The following is a 21,104-nucleotide window of genomic DNA, read 5'->3' on the forward strand; positions in this document are numbered from 1 at the left end:
CATCCATGGATGTTAAAAGTACTGGTGGCTGGGTGTGGTGGCTCATGCTTATAATCCCAGCACTTTGGGAGGCCAAGGCAGGTGGATCACCTGAGGTCAAGAGTTCAAGACCAGACTGGCCAACATGGTGAAACCCTGTCTCTACTAAAAGTACAAAAATTAGCTGGGCGTGGTGGCACGCACCTGTAATCCCAGCTACATGGGAGGCTGAGGCAGAAGGGTTGTGCCGGGATCGCCAATGAACTGTACTCCAACTGGGTGACAGAGTGAGACTCTGTCTCAAAAAAAAAAAACTATTGGTGGAAGTTTTTATGAGGAACAGAATATTCACAATCCCAAAGTAGCACACCACATATTACTTATTTTCCACTGTTCATGGATTGGAAGACTTAGTTTTGGTAAGATGGCAATACTCCCCCACATTAATCTACAGGTTTGACACAACCCTTATCAAAATCCCAGCTCCCTTTTCTGCAGAAATTGAGACGCTGATCCTAAAATTCATATGGAAATGTAAAATTTACTACAAAACTAATGTAATCAAGGCTGGGCACAGTGGCTCATGCCTATAATCCCAACACTTTGGGAGGCTGGGACAGGAGGGTCACTTCAGCCCAAGAGTTTGAGACCAGCTTGGGCAACACAGTGAGATTCCATCTGTACAAAAAATACAAAAATTAGCCAGGTGTGGTGGCACACGCCTATAGTTAGTTCCAACTACTCAGGAGGCTGAAACACAAGGATCGCTTGAGCCCAGGAGGTTGAGACTGCAGTGAGCTGTGATCATACCACTGTAGTCCAGACTGGCTGACAGAGCAAGACCCTGTCTCAAAAAATAAATAAATAATTAATAAATAATCAAGATTGTGTAGTACTGGCAAAAGGGTAGACATATATATCAATGAAACAGAATTAAGAGTCCAAAATAAACCCATACATTAATGGGTTTAACTGACTTTAGACAACAGTGCCAAGGTATTCAATGGGGAAAGAAGTATCAACAAATGGTGCTAGTGTAACTGGATATCCAAATGCAGAAAAAAGGAAGCTGGACCCTTACCTTGCAACATATACAAAATTAACTCAATATGGATTAGAGACCTGAAAACTCCATCCTGGCTAACACAGTGAAACCCCATCTCTACTAAAAGTACAAAAAATTAGCCGGGTGTGGTGGCGGTCACCTGTAGTCTCAGCTACTCAGGAGGCTGAGGCAGGAGAATGGCGTGAACCCAGGAGGCAGAGCTTGCAGTGAGCCGAGATCGCGCCACTGCACTCCAGCCTGGGCGACAAAGCAAGACTCCGTCTCAAAAAAAAAAAAAAAACATGAAAGCTAAAACTAGCAAACTCTTAAAAGAAAACAGAAGTGGGCCGGGCACGGTGGCTCACACCTGTAATCCCAGCACTTTGGGAGGCCAAGGTGGGTGGATCACGAGGTCAGGAGATCGAGACCATCCTGGCTAACACGGTGAAACCCTGTCTCTATTAAAAATACAAAAAATTAGCCAGATGTGGTGGTAGGTGCCTGTAATCCCAGCTACTGGGGAGACTGAGGCAGGAGAATGGCGTGAACCTGGGAGGCGGAGCTTGCAGTGAGCTGAGATCACGCCACTGCACTCCAGCCTGAGTGACAGAGCGAGACTCCGTCTCAAAAAAAAAAAAAAAAGAAAATGCAAGTGTAAACATTCATAACCTTGGATCAGGCAATGACTTCTTGGGTATGACACCAAAGCACAAGCAACCAAAGAAAACACAGATAAACTAAACTTAAAGTTAAAAACACTTGTGCTTTGGCTGGGCGCGGTGGCTCACGCCTGTAATCCCAGCACTTTGGGAGGCCGAGGCCGGTGGATCACGAGGTCAGGAGTTCAAGACCAGCCTGACCAAGATAGTGAAACCTTGTCTCTACTAAAAATACAAAAATTAGCCGGGTGCGGTGGTGAGTGCCTGTAATCCCAGCTACTCGGGAGGCTGACACAGGAGAATCACTTGAACCCAGGGGGCAGAGATTGCAGTGAGCCGAGATTGCACCACTGCACTCCAGCCTGGGCGACAAAGCAAAACTCCATCTCAAAAAACAAAAAATAAATAAAAAATAAACTTGTGTTTCAAAGAACACGTTTATCAAGAAAGTGAAAGGATAACTCACATAATAAGAGAAAATATTTGCAACTCAAGTATCTGATAAGGGTGCAATAGCCGGAATATGTAACGAACTTCTACAGCTCAAAACCAAAAGACAAATTTTTAAATAGGTAAAGGATCTACATAGACACTTTTTTTTTTTTTTTTTTTGAGACAAGAGTCTCATTCTCTGTTGCCCAGGCTGGAGTGCAGGGGCACGATCTCAGCTCACTGCAAACCCCGCCTCCTGAGTTCAAGTGATTCTTGTGCCTCAGCCTCCCGAGTAGCTGAGACTACAGGCACCCACCACCACCCCCAGCTAATTTTTGTATTTTTAGTAGAGGTGGGGTTTGGCCATTTTTGCCAGGCTGGTCTCAAACTCCGGACCTCAGGTGATCTGCCCGCCTTGGCCTCCCAAAGTGCTGGGATAACAGGCATGAGCCACCACTGCGGCCAGCCGAAATAGATACTTCTCTGAAGAAGATACACAAATGTCCAATAATAAGCATGTGAAAAATGCTCAACATCTTCAGTCACTAGACAAATGCAAATCAAAACCACAATGAGATGCCACTTCATACCTAATAGGATGACTAGAATTAAAAAGACAAGCAGGGCCAGGTAGCTGTAGTCCCAGCTACTCGGGAGGCTGAGGTGGAAGGATTGCTAAGCCCAGGAGTTCAAGTCCAGCCTGGGGTAACATAGTGAGACCCTGGCTCTAATACAAACACAGACAGACAAGTATTAGTGAAGAAGTAGAGAAATTGGAACCATACACTGCCGGTGGGAATTCAAAATGGTACAACATTGTGCAAAATAGTTTGGAAGTTCCTTAAAAGGTTAAACATAGAGGCGTTACCATATGACCCAGCAGTTCCACTCTTATATACCTGAGAAAGTGAAAATGTATATCCACACATAAACCTGCAGATTAACGTTCACGGCACCATATTCATAATGGGCAAAAAGTAGAAACAACCCAAATGTCTATCAACTGACAAATGCAAAAACAAAATGTAGCATATAGCCATACAACAGAATACTACTTGGCAATGAAAAAGACTGAGGTCCTGGGACATTCTGCAATATGGATGATCCTTGAAAATACTATGCTAAGTGAAAGAAGCCAGATACATTGTATGACTGCATTTGTTTGACGTTTCTAGAGTAAACAAGCTGGCTAGGCGTGTGGCTCACGCCTGTAATCCCAGCACTCTGGGAGGCCAAGGTCAGGATTTCGAGACCAGCCTGGACAACATGGTAAAACCCCATCTCTACTAAAAATACAAAAATTAGCTGGGGTGGTAGCAGGTGCCTGTAATCCCAGCTACTAGGAAGGCTGAGGCAGGATAATCACTTGAACTCAAGAGGCGGAGGTTGCAGTGAGCCCCACTGCACTCCTGTCTGGGTGACAGGGCGAGACTCCATCTCAAAACACAAAAACAAATTTCTACAGTAAACAAACTGATAGAGAGGGAAAGTAGATCCATAGTCTCCAGGGGCTGGGATGAGAGGAGAATGGGAAATGACTGCTGACAGGTACAGGGTTTCTTTGGGGGATTACTTAGTAAAATGTTGTGGAATTACATAGTAGTGCTGATGATTACATAGCTTTGTAGATACACTAAAACCAATGAATTGTACATTTCATAGGTGAATTTTATGGTTTATAAAAGATAACAATTTAAGCTTTTCTTTAAAATACAGAAAACCTGTAGAATAAGAAAAATATTTACAAATCATATCAAGGGATTAATATCCAAAACATATTTTTAAAACGCCTAGAATCAAACAAAACAAAACCCTGCTCTTTTAAATGGGCTAAGAAATTTTTTTGTTTGTTTGTTTGTTTTTGAGACCAAGTCTCACTCTGTCCACCAGGCTGGAGTGCAGCGGCGCGATCTCGGCTCACTGCAACCTCAGCCTCCCGGGTTCAAGTGAGTCTCCTGCCTCAGCCTCCCGAGTAGCTGGGATTACAGGCATGTACAAGCACACCTGGCTAATTTTTGTGTTTTTTGTAGAGAACAGGATTTCACCATGCTGGCCAGGCTTGTCTCAAATTCCTGGCATCAAGTGATCCACCCACCTAGGCCTCCCAAAGTCCTAGGATTACAGGCAAGAGCAACCACACCAGGCCCCTTGTACACTGTTGATGGGAATTTAAAATGGTACAGCCACTACAGAAAACAGTTATTGCAGTTCCTCGGAATGTTAAAAATAGAATAACCATTTGATCCAGCAATTCCATTTCTGGGCACATACCCAAAAGAATTGAAAACAGAGACTTATATGTTCACAATGTCAGGTTAAAAAAACAATAGCAGGAACTTGAAGAGACCCATGTTCACAGAAGCATTATTCAGAATAGCCAAAAAGTGGAAACAACCCAAGTGTCCATCCATGATGAGTGGATAAACTATGCATACAATGGAATATTATTCAGCCTTAAAAAGGACAAGAGCCTGGGCAACATGGCGAGACCCCACTTCTACAAAAAGAATTTTTAAAAAAAATTAGCCGGGGCCAACCACAGTGGCTCAGGCCTATAATCCCAGCACTTTGGGAGGTCCAGGCGGGACGACTGCTTGAGGCTAGAAGTTTGAGACCAGGCTGGGCAACACAGGGAGACCCTGTTTCTACAAAAGTAGAAAACTTAGCCAGGTGTGGGCAGGGCGCAGTGGCTCACACCTGTAATCCCAGCACTTTGAGAGGCTGAGGCGGGCAGATCACGAGGTCAGGAGATCGAGACCATCCTGACTAACACGGTGAAACCCCATCTCTACTAAAAATACAAAAAAAAAAAAAAAATTAGCCGGGCGTGGTGGCAGGTGCCTGTAGTCCCAGCTACTCGGAAGGCTGAGGAAGGAGAATGGCGTGAACCCGGCAGGCGGAGCTTGCAGTGAGCCGAGATTGCACCACTGGACTCCAGCCTGGGCGACAGAGCGAGACTCCGTCTCAAAAAAAAAAAAAACAAAAAACTTAGCCGGGTGTGCTGGTGCATGCTATGCAGCCCTAGCTACTTGAGGGGGTCAAAGCAGGGGGATTGCTTGAGCCCAGGAGGTCAAGGCTGCAGTGAGCTATAATTGTGCCACTGCATGCCACCCACGGCGACAGAGTGAGACCCTATCTCAACCCCCCGACCCCCAAAAAGAAATTCTGATATACACTAAACATGGACAAACCTGGGGCTTGAGGACATTATGCTGGGTGAAATAAGCCAGTGACAATAGGTCAAATGCTGTATGATTCCACTTACATGAGGCTCCAATGAGTAGATAAACTCACAGAAAACAGAAAGACGAATGATGACTGCCGGGGCGGGGAGAAGCGGGCAAGGTGGAGTTAGTGTTTAACTGGCAGGGAGTGTCGGCTGGGGAAGATGAAAGTGCTCTGGAGATGGATGGTAGTGATGGTTGCACAACAAGTGAATGTACTTAATGCTACCAAACTATACACTTAAAAATGCTGAAAATGGCATGAACCCGGGAGGCAGAGCTTGCAGTGAGCTGAGATGGCGCCACTGCACTCCAGCCTGGGCGACAGAGGGAGACTCCATCTCAAAAAAAAAAAAAACAAAAAAAACACGCTGAAAATGGTAGTTTTATGTTATGTATATTTTACCACAATCAAAAAATAAAATGTAAAACTGGAACACTGAAGAAACGTGATGACAAATGATCTTACTTTGGCTCCTGGACCAGAAAAATCCTCTAAATGACATTATTGGGATAACTGGCACAACCTGAATATGGACTGTAAATTAGGTAATTAAATCAATGTGAAAATTGTCCTGACTTTTATCATTGTACTATGCATATTTAAGAGAATCTCCTTTTTAGGAGGTACTCACTGAAATATGTAGAGATAACATGACATATGTATGCAAGGAACTCTCAGATGGTTGGGGGTAGGAATAAATAAATATAAATGTATGTACGTGTATTATATATATGTATATGTATATGGAAAGCAAGAAGAAAATATAATAAAACCCAATGGTAACAAATGGAGAATCTAGATAAAGGTATACAGGGTTCTTTGCATAGTTCTTCTAACTTTATCCTAAGTCTGAAATCATTTCAAAATAAAGTTTTTAAAAATTAATCTGTCCAAAATAGAGTTTCTTATCCCCAAACTGCTCCACACAGCAAACCCATCGTAGAAAATGGCAGTTCTATCTTTCTGGTTGCTCAGATCAAAACTCTGAGAGTCCACTCTGATTCTTTTCTTTCACACCCATTCCCATGCCCCAGCAGATCCTACCGCTGCACCTCGGAAATAGTTTTAGCACTTGTCCCTCGGCCTCCCCGCTAGTCCGGATCAGCCTGATCCTTGCTGGGTCGCTCCTCACAGGTCCCCTGCTCGTGGACTCGGCCCCCTCTGCGCTATTTTCAACACATCACCCAGAAGGATTCCATCAAAACCCAAGCCAGGTAGTCACCCCCTGCTCAGAACCCTCCGACACCCCACATGGCCTACAGGGAGCCACAGAGGGGTCCCTGCTGCTTCTCAGCCCCTCCGGCTCCCGCCCCCATCCTCCTGGCCTCCCGCTGCTGGCGACCCCGAGCCCAGGAGCCCTCACAGTGGGGCGCACCCCTGCACCTCCTGTCTGCCCAATGTCACTGCCCAGAGCACCCTGCGGAACAGCCCACGCTTCCCCCAGGTCCCCTCTCCTTTGAGGCCCCAGGCCGCGGAGCTACTTGTTCATCGTGTTTCCCTCCACGAAACCAGTGCTTCCCGAGTGGTTCCTTCAGCCCCGCTCTGGCGGGTGACCGCTGATGTGGACAGAGCGAGTCACCGGGCGTAGGGGTCCCTGGGAGCCCCCCCACCCACCGCCTCTGCCCTCCCCGCGTCCAAGGCCGTTGCCCGTCAGGGGAAGCTGCGCTCCCACGGCCCACACGAGTGGGAGGCCTCTGGGGAAGTGGCCCTGGACGTTCCGCTTGCCTCTCTGGAGGGGAAGGGGTGGCCCAGAGCGAACCCCCACACCCCCTCTCCCATTGCCTGCTCACCCCATCACCTCCCCTCCCTACAAGGCCCTCTGTGCAGTCCGGGCTGGCACAGCAGAGAAGGGGGGGCTCACCCCAGAGCGCCCTCGCCTGCCAGCCCGTGGGCCGAGGCCAAATAAGGCCGGACGGCAGCCGAAGGCCCCCGCACCCCGCCCGCGGCCCCGCCCCGCGCACATTCTTCTGCCTTGTAAGGCCCGGCCGCCCCGCCCCGCCCCCGCCTGGAGTCCGGACCCGACGGCCGGCCCAGTTCCACGCACCCAGCGAGCCCAAGCGCCTTCTCCGCACCAGGTGGGATCCGGGGCCCGGGGGTCTTGAGGACAGGCCTAACGGCCCAGGGCTGGAGATGAGAGGTGGCCCGGGCCCGACCCGGCTGTCATGGGGGGTAGAGGCGGGCCCCACAGACTGAGACGTGGTAGGGTCTGCTGGGCACGGACCGCGGGGTGAGCTGGGGCAGCAAGTTTGCTGGGGGCCGACAGGGACTCTGGCCAGGGGCCGGGCAGCAGGAAGGCTGTTCTGGCCTCTGAGAAGCAGTGGTCCTGCGGCAAGGGAAGGCCATCGTCCAGGCCCTGCCCCTTTGCTGAGGAGCTGGAGACGCCAAGCCCAGAGCTCCGGGGGAGGCCGGGGAGCCCGGGTACAAGGGTGCTGGGGAGGGGGTTGCGGTCGCCAGTTCCCCCTGGCCCAGTAAAGGCATGTGTGTCACAGATGGAGAAACAGCGCTGTGGGACTCCATGCCCCCACAGCATCCGTGTCCCCTCCCCATCTCCCATCCCCACACCCTGAGCCAGGGGAAAGGGACTGAGACCAGGGGGCCCTTCCGACACAGCCAGTGCTGTATGCAGGGACCCGGGCTTCCCCTCTCCGGGTCATCTCGCCTGTGGGTGGGGAAGGTCTGCGGAGGGCCCTGATGGACTCACCCCTAGGGGGCAGGACGAGGACTCGGGGCTGGGAGAACCTGATCCCTGCTCTTCTCAGCCCTCCAACTGCTCTAAGGAGGAGCCTCAGATGAGGTGCACTGAGAAGGAGGCATCTGGCCTGCCCAGCTCCAGGGGCTGCAGGTCATGGGGGCACTGCCCTGTGCTGGCTTCAGCCCAGCCTTTTCTGTTATGGTGGGAATCTGGACACCAGGATGGGGGACATGGCATCTAGTCACATCCAGGCCAAGTATCAGTGCTGACCTAGGGCACCTGAAGGGGGAAGTGCTGGCCCCAGAACTAAAGGCCCCACCCATGCCTGCCCCTCACCCCTCCACCAGTTCTAGAAGGCGCCTCTGGATACACAGAGCCCTTTCCCGCTCCGCTGCCACAGGCCCGCCTGAAGACCGGGGCTCCCTGTTTTGTTCAAGCCTCGAGGGCACCAGGAGCCAAGTTTGCCCTCCACTGACCCAAACCTAGCCCAGGAATCCTGGCTTCCAGGTGGCCCCTCCCCCTCTCATGGGCACTCCACTCCCCTTCTGGGGCCTGTTTTCCTAGCTGCACCATGGGGGGCACCCCTGCTTCCGCCCACCACTTCCCACAATTGCTGGGGTGGACATGGCTGCCTTGTGCAAGCCCTTAAGTACAGTGCTCCCAGCCACGCCATGGCAGAGAGTGCAGACCGGATGGCCATGAAGTCAGAGGGGCCCAGCTGGGCTCAGACCCAGCTGTGGGTGGCCTGGCCATGCCTGCCCTAGAGCTTCGAGGAGTGTGGTGGGGACAGTGATGGCCATCACAGCCTCTGTTGGGCACAGTGCACCGCCCCTCTGCATGCAGCCTTCTGTGGGCACCAGGAGTCAAAGTTCCCGACAACACTGGACTCAGGGAAGGACTAGGCCCCTCTAAAGCACGGGAGAGGAGGGGGCTGGCATCTGGGGACAATGGCACTCCCAACTAGGTCATGGGTGAGAAGGACTTCTATCTACCTTCCTGAACCATGCAAGAAACACTGAGGGCTGGGTGTGTCGGTCCGTGGGACACGGGCAGCCCCTGTCTCATGACTACAGGCAGTGATGGCCCTGGGGACCAGCTGGGGCTGGCCAGGATCCCAGTCCAGGGTTGACGATCTCAAAGGCCAAGGACCGAGAATGACTTCAACAGAGTCATGGGAGGAAGGCCTGGAAACAGCTCGAGTTGCAACCACACAGCCTGGGGAGAGCCTGGGAGTGGCCAGGGAACTGCAGAGGTCAGAAGGATAGGATTGTGGGTCACAAGAGGGACACCACGAGGGCTGTCAGAGAGGCCAGGAGGGACTCACACAGGCCCTCGAATGCCAGGATGAGGGACCCAGACTTGCGCTGAGGGGTGGCAGGAACCTTCAAGGGCTTCAAAATGACAGGTGTAGGTCAGGGTCTGTATGGGACAGAAGAGGCCGGCTGGAGACCAAGAAGCCAGGTCTAAGCAAGGGTGAAGAAGCTGGGGTTCTCAGCCCAAGCAAGCCTCACACCCCGATAAGCACTGGGGAGTGAGAACAAGGAGTGGGACCCAGGAACAGTCTGTGACCACTCACCACTGGGGGGCTGGTCAAGCTCCCTGAGGTGGACAGGCGGGGGTTTGACTGCCCAGAGCCTCCTAGAACCTCAGGCGGGCAGCAGAGGGATGGAGTGGGAGAGTGAGGAATGGCAGGAATGCAGGACTGCTGATCCAGCTCCTTCCTGTGGGGCCAGGGAGCCTGCATGGCAGCCCAGGAGAGCCCTCACTGACTCCCACGAGTGGACCCACCTTGTCACTTGGAAAGAGAGAGGGACAGTGTAAATGCTATTAAGGCTTAAAGGAGATAAAGCATGGTGATGGTTGGCACCAAGCCCAATCCTAAGTGTTTTACCCAAACAGTCACCGCCAAAATAGCTGACTCCATGCCCGGCACTGTTCCAGGAGCTCTCGGACACTGAGTCAGTTAATCCCTACTGCTGGGCACTCCTCATGTCTCCAGTCCCAGATGAAGACTCTCGGGCTCAGAGAGGTAGAGGAAGTTGTTCAGAATCACACAGCCACACTTGTCTGCTTTTGTGAAGAAGTGGGTGGTGGGAGCCCCAAATCTGTGGGCAGCCTTGAATGCCAGGCCCAAGTGCTAAAAGCCAGTCTGGGGGAGGCAGGAAGATTCCCTGGCCCAGAGTCATAGGGCCACCCGACCCCAACCCCTTCCTGCAGGGAAGCCCCACCCGCCAGAAGCCAAGATGTCCAGCAAGCGGGCCAAAGCCAAGACCACCAAGAAGCGGCCACAGCGGGCCACATCCAATGTCTTCGCAATGTTTGACCAGTCCCAGATCCAGGAGTTTAAGGAGGCTTTCAACATGATTGACCAGAACCGTGATGGCTTCATTGACAAGGAGGACCTGCACGACATGCTGGCCTCGCTGGGTGAGCTGGGACAGGGACAGGGGTGAGATGGATGAGGCCAGGCAGGCTCTGCCAGTCATTTATAGGGCACCTCCTGTGTAGTGAGACGCGTGGTGTCCACCTTAGAGAACAGTTGCCATTACTTAGTCCATTCAACAGGGAAACTGGGCCGGGCACGGTGGCTCACGCCTGTAATCCCAGCACTTTGGGAGGCCGAGGCGGGCGGATCACCAGATCAGGAGATCGAGACCATCCTGGCTAACACGGTGAAACCCTGACTCTACTAAAAATACCAAAAATTAGCCGAGCGTGGTGGCGGGCGCCTGTAGTCCCAGCTACTCGGGAGGCTGAGGCAGGAGAATGGCGTGAACCCAGAAAGCGGAGGTTGCAGTGAGCTGAAATCGCGCCACTGCACTCCAGCCTGGGCGACAGAGCGAGACTCCGTCTCAAAAAAAAAAAAACAACAGGGAAACTGAAGCACAAAGCAGGTCCACCACAGGGTCTGAACATAGACAGGCTGACCCCACAGTGGGCCTGTCTGAGGCAGATTTGTGCACTGGGCTGCCAGGTATCATTTCATTTAAAGAAAGGGGTCAGCTGGCCGGGCACTGTGGCTCACGCCTGTAATCCCAGCATTTTGGGAGGCCAAGGCAGGCGGATCACAAGGTCAGAAGATCGAGATCATCCTGGCTAACACGGTGAAACCCTGTCTCTACTAAAAATACAAAAATTAGCCAGGCGTGGTGGCGGGCACCAGCTACTCGGGAAGCTGAGGCAGGAGAATGGTGTGAACCTGGGAGGCGGAGCTTGCAGTGAGCCAAGATCGCACCACTGCACTCCAGCCTGGGTGACAGAGCAAGACTCCGTCACAAAAAAAAGAAAGAAAGAAAGGGGTCAGCATCTAAATGAAAGTGTGAACTGCAGGCTGCCCACTGCACAGATGGGGAAACTGAGGCCTAGAGGGGAGGCCAGACCAGCTCCCCTCCTTCAGAGGTCACCCATCCCAGGCTCTCATAGCCTCTCTGGTCCCAATGACTTCCTCAGGATCAGGACCTTAGAACTAACAGGGTACAAAAATCAAGTCCAATTCTCTACTGCAGATGGGGAAACACAGGCCCAGAGGCAAGGCCTCCAGAGACCATGCCCCAACCCACAGGCCTGCCCCAACATCCCTCCCAAAGTGCTGGCCACAGCCAGCCACTCTCAGCCCAGTTCCCGCGTACCCCTCATGCCGAGTGACAGCATCCAGACCAGACACTGCCTGGGGGAGAGAGAGTCCAGGACCAGAGGACACAGCCCCGTGACAGTCAAGCCTCGAGCTTTGGGGCTAGAGAGTCAGTCCCTGGTACGGCCCTGTGCACTTTCCTTTTCCTGTGAAATGGGGCCATGGCCCTGACGTTTCCCCACCAGGCACTGAGCAGGAGAACCAGGCAACCCTGAGTGGGAGAACTGACAGCACGCTGCCCCTGGCCCTGAGCACCAATCCTCTCCCAGCTTCCGGCCAGGCTCGCTCGAAGGCTCCCCTTCCCCAGGAGGTCACCTGGAAGGAAGTAAACTCCAGGGTTCTTTTTTTCCCCCCGAGACAAAATCTCACTCTGTTGCCCAGGCTGGAGTGGCACCAACTCGGCTCACTGCAACCTCTGTCTCCCGGGTTCAAGAGATTCTCCTGCCTCAGCCTCCCCAGTAGCTGGGATTACAGACATGCGCCACCACGCCTGGCTAATTTTTGTATTTTTAGTAGAGACAGGGTTTCGCCATGTTGGCCAGGCTGGTCTCAAACTCTGGAGCCCGCCTTGGCCTCCCAAAGTACTGGGATTACAGGCGTGAGCTACCACGCCTGGCCAACTCCAGGGTTCTTATCTGGGGCCTTCCCAGCTTCGTGGAAGGACTGAGGCCTGGTGAGAGAAGGGGCTGGCCTTAAGTACCCCAGTGTCCTGGTGTCACAGCTCCTCTTGGGCCTCAGCTTCCCTGGCCATCCCAGGGGGACACAGCGGGGTGTGTGAGGCTGAGGGATATGAAAACTTCCTATTTCCAAGGCCACACCCTGCACCCAGGCCCCTGAACTCCTGAGACTTCATGACAGCCCTGGGTGTCCACCCAGAAAAACATGCACTGTGTTTGTAGCTCGTATCCGTGAGTCTGCAGATGAGTCACATCCTTATCTTCAAGTTAAAAACAAGAGCAGCAAATATAATAATAATAATAATACGCCCTGCAGGTATTATCTTAAATCTCAAAGCAATCCTATTGAACAGATACAATTATTCCCACTTTACAAACAAGGAAACTGAGGCTCAGAGAGGTTAAGTAATTTACCCAAGATCACACAGCTACCAAGTAGTGGGGCTGCAATAGAAACCCAGCAGTTGATTCCAGTCCATAGGCCTGTGCCAGTCATTGTTATGAGCCTTTTGCAACTACTGTCTTACTGTCTTTACAATTCCCCTAAGAGATGGGGAAAACCAAGGTGCACAGCTGGGATCCAAACCCAGGCCTGTCTGACAGCAAAGCACTGTGTCCGGACTTTGGAGTTAGGCTGCCTGGGTTCAAATGCCAGGTCTACTCAAGTCTCCTCCTTACTTACTGTCTGACTCTGGACAAGTCACCTGGCCTCTCTGTGCCTCAGCTTCCATACCTGTGAAGTGGGTAAGAATGCTGACTTCACGGGGTGGTGAAAGTTAAATGCAATAAGGCACGTGCTCGACCAGCCACAGTGAGCAGTCTGCAGAGGGTTGTTTTTATTACACTGTAGTGAGCACTGCCAGCTGCTGACATCCAGGCCACAGGAGGAAACTGGCGGAAGCAGCCAGGGACTCCCGGCGCCCACTGCTGTGGCTGCCCTAGAGCCATGCTTTCCAGTTCACAAAACCCACTACCTCCCGTCTCCCACAGAGCTGTGAAGGGCAGGGGTGGGGGATGGGGGTGCAAGTTGTCCCAGCTGGCGGACAGAGGGCCCAGGACCACAGGCTGGAACACCCCACCTGCCACAGGGAAGAACCCCACAGACGAATACCTGGAGGGCATGATGAGCGAGGCCCCGGGGCCCATCAACTTCACCATGTTCCTCACCATGTTTGGGGAGAAGCTGAACGGCACGGACCCCGAGGATGTGATTCGCAACGCCTTTGCCTGCTTCGACGAGGAAGCCTCAGGTCCGTGGCACCCCCTACCACCACCCTATATGCAAGTGGCCCAGGGGCCACCCCAAGCATTCAGTGCCTCTGCCCCAAGGGCCAGAACAGACATCACCCATCTCCCAGGTTCTGTCACCAGAACTATAAAAGCCAGGCCACCTCCTTACTGTCGCCGCAAAGGCTAGGCCAGAACAGCCCATGCCCCAAGACTCCTGCCTTCGTGATCTCCCCCGCTGGCCCAATGCACATTCTCCATCTGTTTTAGACCTTTCCAGAAATCAAACCATTTCATGCCTTTCTTGCCAAGAAGGTATAGAAACTGGCCCCCCTCCTCAGATCTCCTAACGGATATTCCACCCCTCAGCTCATTTTTCCCAGGGACATGTCAGGGTGATGATGGCCATGGGCCCGCACGGGCCTGACTACCTTCACAGTGCCTCACCAGAACGGCATATGTTCATCCCTGTTTTCTAGGTTAAACAGGCACACGGAGGTTAAGGACCTTGCCCAAAGTCACACAGCTAGGGAGAATGGGAATCAGCATTGCAACTCAGGCAGTGGAACTCCAGAGCTCACGCTTAAAACAGGGCACACCCAACACCCTCTGTGTTCCCAGCCTCAAGTTCCCCAAGTGACACCTCAGAGACAGTCCCACTGCACAACTCCTCCCCTTGGGACCCTGGCACCCCTTCACGTGGGATCCGACACCCCTTCGTGTGCACCCCCACACCCCTCCTGCCACGTCCTCATTCCTCAGACTGACCAGAGAACTAAGATTGTATCTTCTCAGCCCCTCTAGGTCTGCAAGAGCTGCCAGGGGGCTGAGGGATGGGGCTGCTGTGTGTGTCTCAGCCCAAGTTCCTGCTCTCACCCGCCCTTCCCCTGCCCACAGGTTTCATCCATGAGGACCACCTCCGGGAGCTGCTCACCACCATGGGTGACCGCTTCACAGATGAGGAAGTGGATGAGATGTACCGGGAGGCGCCCATTGATAAGAAAGGCAACTTCAACTACGTGGAGTTCACCCGCATCCTCAAACATGGCGCCAAGGATAAAGATGACTAGGGCCACCCCAGCACCCCGACACCCCAGCCCCCGCCAGTCACCCCTCCCCGCACACACTCGTCCATACCAGCTCCCTGCCTATGACCCTTGCTCAGGGAATCCCCCTTTGAGGGGTTAGGGTCCCAGCTCCCAGTGGAAGAAACAGGCCAGGAGAAGCACGTGCCGAGCTGAGGCAGGTGTTCCCACAGTGACCCCAGAGCCCTGGACTGGAGTCTCTGACCCCTCCAAGGAAAGACCACCTTCTGGGGACATGGGCTGGAGGGCAGGACCTAGAGGCACCAAGGGAAGGCCCCATTCCGGGGCTGTTCCCTGAGGAGGAAGGGAAGGGGCTCTGCGTGCCCCCCAGGAGGAAGAGGCCCTGAGTCCTGGGATCCGACACCCCTTCACGTGTATCCCCACACAAATGCAAGCTCACCAAGGTCCCCTCTCAGTCCCCTCCCCTACACCCTGACCGGCCACTGCTGCACACCCACCCAGAGCATGCCACCCGCCATGGGAGTGTGCTCAGGAGTCGCAGGCAGCGTGGACATCTGTCCCAGAGGAGGCAGAATCTCCAATAGAGGGCTGAGCACTGCTTCTGGTCTGTGTGTCTGTGGCTGGGGTGAAATAAGGGGACCCCGGGCCTGAAACCCTCTCCCACCTTCTCCTGCCATCTCCAGTTACTGCCCTGCTCCTCCCAACCTGGCCCAGGGAAGGACTGGGCGTCCTCCAGCCATATGGTCCCTGAAGCCTCTAGGGACCAGAGTCCCTAGTAAGTGGGCTCTGTGCTCAGCTGAGACCAGCAGGGGACAGGGGACGGAGGGAATGGGCCTGATGGCCTTCTCAGGGCTTGTGGGAAAGGGAGGACCATGGGAATCACCACAGCCAATCCCGTGGAGGGTTCCAGGCCTCTTGGGGGGCAGAGGTCAGGCCACACCGCCCTCAGGACTAGAGCTCCAGGTTCCAGAAGAACAGGGAGGCTCCAGGAACAGTGATGAGGCAGGCGTCCCAGCAGCTCAGGGTTGGAGGTGGGAACAAGGGGTTTCCCAGCTCGGGGCAGATGGAGGGCGAGTTCAGCCCCAGGACCAACAGCACGGGGGCCACAGCTTTCCATGTCCCTGTGTACGCAAGGTAGGCAGGGCTGGGACCCCTGCTACTAGTGGATGATGGGGACACTGATGGCAGTGCCTGGGGCCTAAGAGGGGCAGAAAGAGCGCTGAATGACTGAGCAGACAGTCCAGAGGGGCAGGGACTGCCTGGGTCACCCAAAAGGCCTGGGGCAGAGTGAGGGCCGGACCCACCCCACCTGACCCCAGCGAGTGGACCCAGCTTGGTCCTGAGGCCTTCTCCAGAGGTCACCTAGCGCAGGCAGCCGCAGCACTCATGCTAAGGTCCCAGATCAGGGCCAAGGGGGAGCTGAGCACCAGGGGACCCTGTGCCTGACCAGGAGGCCCTAACCTCCTTCAGGCCTCAACGCCAGGCCCTGCTCAGAGCTCGGCTGGAACTCCTCATCCTGGCTCCAAACAGCCCCAAAAGTCCCTGGTATCAACTCCAGAAGGGCAAGACCTGAACAAGTTCCAAACCAGGCCCAAATTGTATCCCAAACTCAGTCCCAACCACATTCTCACCCCCGGCAGCAGGCTGCAGGCCTCCAGCTACACACACGGCCCTGGGCAGCCATCAGCCTGGCCGCCCATTCAATGCTGCCAGCCCCAAGGGTGTGGGAGGGGGGTCTCAGGGTGTCCCAGGGTACTGGCCACACATGCCCGACACCAGGGTCATAAGGTCCTCTCAGCAGAGCCACTGCAGCACCAAAGGCATTTCTGGAAGGAGGCAAGGACGCGTCATCTAGATGTCAAGCCCCAGCATGCGATTCTGTCACAGCCCACCCCACCAAACCCCGCGACGGAAGACGGAAGAGCTTCACACACAGGCGGGAAGAGGTCAGGACCAGTCCAGCCTCACTGGCTTCAGAACTGGCCTGGGGGCTACTGTGACCCACAGGAAGAGAAGAGGAACATGCTCTGGGCAGGGCAGGGCAGGGCAGGACCCGCAGCACCCACAGACCAGCAGTAAAGGACCTCTGGAATTTTCCAAGTCTAGCACAAAACCCAGAAGCCACAAAGGAAAAGACTGGCAGATTTAAATGCATGAAGTCAACATTCCTTTTGTAGAGCTAAAAAAACCATAAGCAAAATTAAAAAGCCAAATGCATACTGGGAGGAAATACCTGCAGCATATTTAACAAAACAAGACTTAACACTAATCTATATAAAGCTTCAGTAATTGAATCAGAAAAAGACAACGCGGTAGGAAAAAAATGGTAACATGAAAAGGAATCTCAGAAGAAATGCATATATTTCTTTTTTTTTTTTTTTTTTTGAGACAGAGTCTCGCTCTTTCTCCCAGGCTGGAGTGCAGTGGCGTGATCTCGGCTCACTGCAACCTCCGCCTCCCGGGTTCAAGTGATTCTCCTGCCTCAACCTCCCAAGTAGCTGGGACTACAGGCGCACGCCAGCACACCCTGCTAATTTTTGTATATTTAGTAGCGACAGGGTTTCACCATGTTTGCCAGGATGGTCTCCATCTCTTGACCTTGTGATCCGCCCACCTTAGCCTCCCAAAGTGCTGGGATTACAGGGGTAGGCCACCACGCCTGGCCAAAATACATACACTTAAAGAGAACATTTTAAATACTCACCAAATACATTTTTAAGTGCTCAACATCATTGTAAAACTGTAAAATTTTCTATTTTTTCCTAGTATTTGTCTAGCTTTTCGAGACTGGGTCTCTCTGTTGCTCAGGCTGGAGTGCAGTGGTGTGATCATAGGTCCCTGCAGCCTAGAACTCCCGGGCTCAAGGAATTCTCCCACCTCAGCCTCCTGAGCAGCTGCTACTACAGACCTGTGCCACCAAACCTGACTAATTTTTTATTTTTTGTAGAGAGAGGGTCTCGCTATGTTGCCCAGGCTGGTGTCAAGCTCCTAGGCTCAAGCAATCCTCCCACCTTGGCCTCCCAAAGTGGTGAGATTACAAGTGTGAGCCACCATGCCTGGACTTAATTTTTTAATTTTTGTGGTTTTTCTTTTTTGAGACAGAGTTTCACTCTTGTTGCCCATGCTGGAGTGCAATGGCACAATCTCATCTCACGGCAACCTCCCAGGTTCAAGCGATTCTCCTGCCTCAGCCTCCCGAGTAGCTGGGATCACAGGCAGCCACCACCACGCCTGGACAACTTTTTGTATTTTTAGTAGAGAGGGGGTTTCACTATGTTGGCCAGGCCGGTCTCAAACTCCTGACATAGGTGATCCACCTGCCTTGGCCTCCCAAAGTGCTGGGATTACAGGCATGTGCCACCGCACCTAGCCAATTTTTAAATTTTTGGTAGAGATGGGGTCTCACTTTGTTGCCTGGGCTGGCCTCAGACTCTTGGCCTCAAGTGATCCTCCTGCCTCAGCCTCCCAAGTAGCTAAGACTACAAACGCATACCACCACACCTGACAGAGTCCTTTTTTTTAATTCTTCCAAAGGCTAGCACTTTTAAAACATTAGAAATTCCATTTATTTTCTGAAAATTTTTGTGTTTCCTTATCTTTCTGGCAGCATTAGACCCTATAAGAGAATCAAAATGAACCTTAAACTTTTTTTTTTGAGATGCAGTTTCAGTCTGTCACCCAGAATGGAGTGCAGTGGTGTGATCTCAGTTCACTGCAACCTCCACCTCCCAAGTTCAAGTGATTTTCCTGCCTCAGCTCCCCAAGTAGCTGGGATTACAGGCACGCACCACCATGCTCAGCTAATTTTGTATTTTTAGTAGAGCTGGGGTTTCACCATGTTGGTCAGGCTGGCCTTGAACTCCTGACCTCAGGTGATCTACCCACCTCTGCCTCCCAAAGTGCTGGGATTACAGGCGTGAGCCACAGCAACCAGCCTAGATCTTAAAATTTAAGAGACATTATAATTTAATTTGATATACTATGGTGGTAGAAAAACATTTCAAACTCATATAGACACAGAGACTTGGAAGCTTCAGTTCTACAATCTCATTCATACATCAAGTTAAACCAAAAAACACAAAAACTCACTGATCCACATCTCAGTGGGCTTTCTCCTTTCAGTGTTTCCTTAAGTGACTTGAGATCACAAACATACAAAATAACGCCCAAAAAAACTAACAAATCATTTCCTGTCATCTCTCTCTAGATAAAAAACAGACCCCCCACCGTCCTGATGGAGATAAACTAAGAGATCATAAAATCATTGTTGCCAGCTATGAGAAACAGCTTGGACAAGAGCCAGAAACAAAACAGAGAATCAGGCCAGCCGCAGTGGCTCACACCTGTAATCCCAGCACTTTGGGAGGCCGAGGCAGGCAGATCACATGAGGTCAGGAGTTCGAGACTAGCCTGGCCAACATGGTGAAACCTCATCTCCACTAAACATACAAAAATTAGCCAGGTGTGGTGGCGCACACCTGTAGTCCCAGCTACTCAGGAGGCTGAGGCAGGAGAATCACTTGAACCCGGGAGACTACAGTGAGCTGAGATCGTGCCACTGCACTCCAGCCTGGGCAACAGAGTGAGACGCCGTCTCAAAAAAAGAAAAGAGGCTGGGGCGGGAGGATCACTGGAAACCAGAAGTTCAAGGCTACACTGAGCTATGATCACGACACTGCACACCAGCCTGGGTGACAGAGAGAGACTCTGTCTCTAAAAGTATATAAATAAATAAATAAACAAAAAAGGAAAGATAGACAGATGGGGGAAAACACCAGAGTCCGTGAAAGTATTTTTTTGTTGTTGTTGTTGTTGTTTTTTGAGACAAAGTCTCACTCTGTCACCCAGGATGGAGTGCAGTGGTATGATCTCGGTTCACTGCAATCTCCACCTCCTGGGTTCAAGCGATTCTGCTGCCTCAGCCTCCAGACTAGCTGGGATTACAGGCACACACCACCACACCCAGCTAACTTTTATATTTTTAGTAGAGACTGGGTTTCACCCTGTTGGCCAGGCTGGTCTTGAACTTCTTACCTCAGGTGATCTACTCACCTCGTCCTCCCAAAGTGCTGAGACTACAGGCATGAGCCACCACGCCTGGCCTTACTATATTGTTTTTTGGTGGTATTGTTATTTTTATTGGGTTTTTTCTTTTTTTGAGATAGAGTTTCGCTCTTGTTGCCCAGGCTGGAGTGCAATGGCGCAATCTCGGCTCACTGCAACCTCTGCCTCCTGGGTTTAAGCGATTCTCCTGCCTCAGCCTCCTGAGTAGCTGGGATTACAGGCATGCACCACCATGCCTGGCTAATTTTGTATTTTAAGTAGAGACGGGGTTTCACCATGTTGATTAGACTGGTCTCGAACTCCCAACCTCAGGTGATCTGCCTGCCTCGGTCTCCCAAAGTGCTGGGATTACAGGCATGAGCCACTGCGCCGCTCATTTTTTTTTTTTTTTCTGTAGAGGCAGTCTCCCTATGTTGCCCAAACTGGTCTCAAATTCCTGGGCTCAAGTGATCCTCCGCCTCGTGATATTTTCTATCTGAAGTTGGTTGAATCCATGGATGCAGAACCTGCAGATATGAAGGGACAACTGTAGTCAGAAAGAAAAGCAAATTAAAAATAAGAAGCCACTTTATGCCCATCAGATTGTCAAAATTTGGAGAGAAGGATGATACCATTGGAAAAGATGCAGAGAATCCTAAGGCATGGGCGATGGGAGGACAGACTGGTGCACCAGCACAGGACAGCAACCATGCAGCACCTGTGAGCAAGCAAATCCCTTCCGATGCAGCAACTCCACACTTGGAAACTTATACCAGAGGAATTGTGCATAGGCCCACAAGGGGCAGGAACAGTTCACTGAGGCAGCACTGACAGTAGCAGGGAACTGGAAGGAACCTACGTATCTATCAAGAAGAAAATCAGCAAGTGAAACGTGATGAACGCATACTGTGGATACCATGCAGGACTCAATGTCCACTCCTCAACAGGGCTGCGTATCAAAAGCCATATGAGGGAGAAAAGACATGGGATGAGAATATCGCCCAAGAACTTCAGTGTAATTTTAAAACATGCAGACTTAACCACTGCAGAATTGCCCAAGGGACTCTACATACATAGCCAAGGACCCATTCAAAACCCTCAAGAGTAGATTCCTAGGGCGGGGTGGGGCTTAGAGGTGGTGCCTGGGGACATATTGATGGCCTTGTGTCCTGAATGCAGTGTGTCATATGCAAGTGAGGAGGACAAGGAAGAGATGGGGCCATCCTGACTGGGAAGAGAGAAAGAGTGAACTTATATAAGATAGTACCCGAAATTAACAGGGTCCTACCTGATGAATAAACCTCAATAAGGACAAGCATGGATGGAGAAAGGACACAAGAACTGATTGAGGTTTATCTGGAATTCAGGAGGAACCCTGGTCATCACCCTTAACTGATGAAAAAACAAAGCCAATCGCCCAGGCGCAGTGGCTCACGCCTGTACTC

General features: G+C 52.1%; 1 protein-coding gene and 1 long non-coding RNA gene across 5 annotated transcripts in view; one reads left to right on the forward strand and one right to left on the reverse strand.

Annotated features, from left to right (window-relative positions):
* Positions 1-21,104, reverse strand: part of LOC129021610 (uncharacterized) — a 76,124-nt gene that overhangs the window by 31,949 nt on the left and 23,071 nt on the right. The window lies entirely within an intron of this gene.
* MYL9 (myosin light chain 9) lies at positions 7,341-15,214 on the forward strand. 2 transcript variants are annotated; one of them, XM_063659233.1, is made up of 5 exons: positions 7,352-7,418; positions 9,977-10,064; positions 10,253-10,462; positions 13,432-13,593; positions 14,468-15,214. In XM_063659233.1, exons 2-5 carry the CDS (start codon positions 10,025-10,027, stop codon positions 14,638-14,640), a joined length of 585 nt encoding a protein of 194 aa, XP_063515303.1. In that variant the 5' UTR covers positions 7,352-7,418; positions 9,977-10,024; the 3' UTR covers positions 14,641-15,214. The 2 variants fall into 2 exon arrangements, with proteins under 2 accessions (XP_054323214.1, XP_063515303.1); XM_054467239.2 differs by lacking the exon at positions 9,977-10,064 and having other exon boundaries at positions 7,341-7,418.

Source organism: Pongo pygmaeus, chromosome 21, assembly GCF_028885625.2.
Source record: "Pongo pygmaeus isolate AG05252 chromosome 21, NHGRI_mPonPyg2-v2.0_pri, whole genome shotgun sequence".
NCBI classification, from domain to species: Eukaryota; Metazoa; Chordata; class Mammalia; order Primates; family Hominidae; genus Pongo; species Pongo pygmaeus.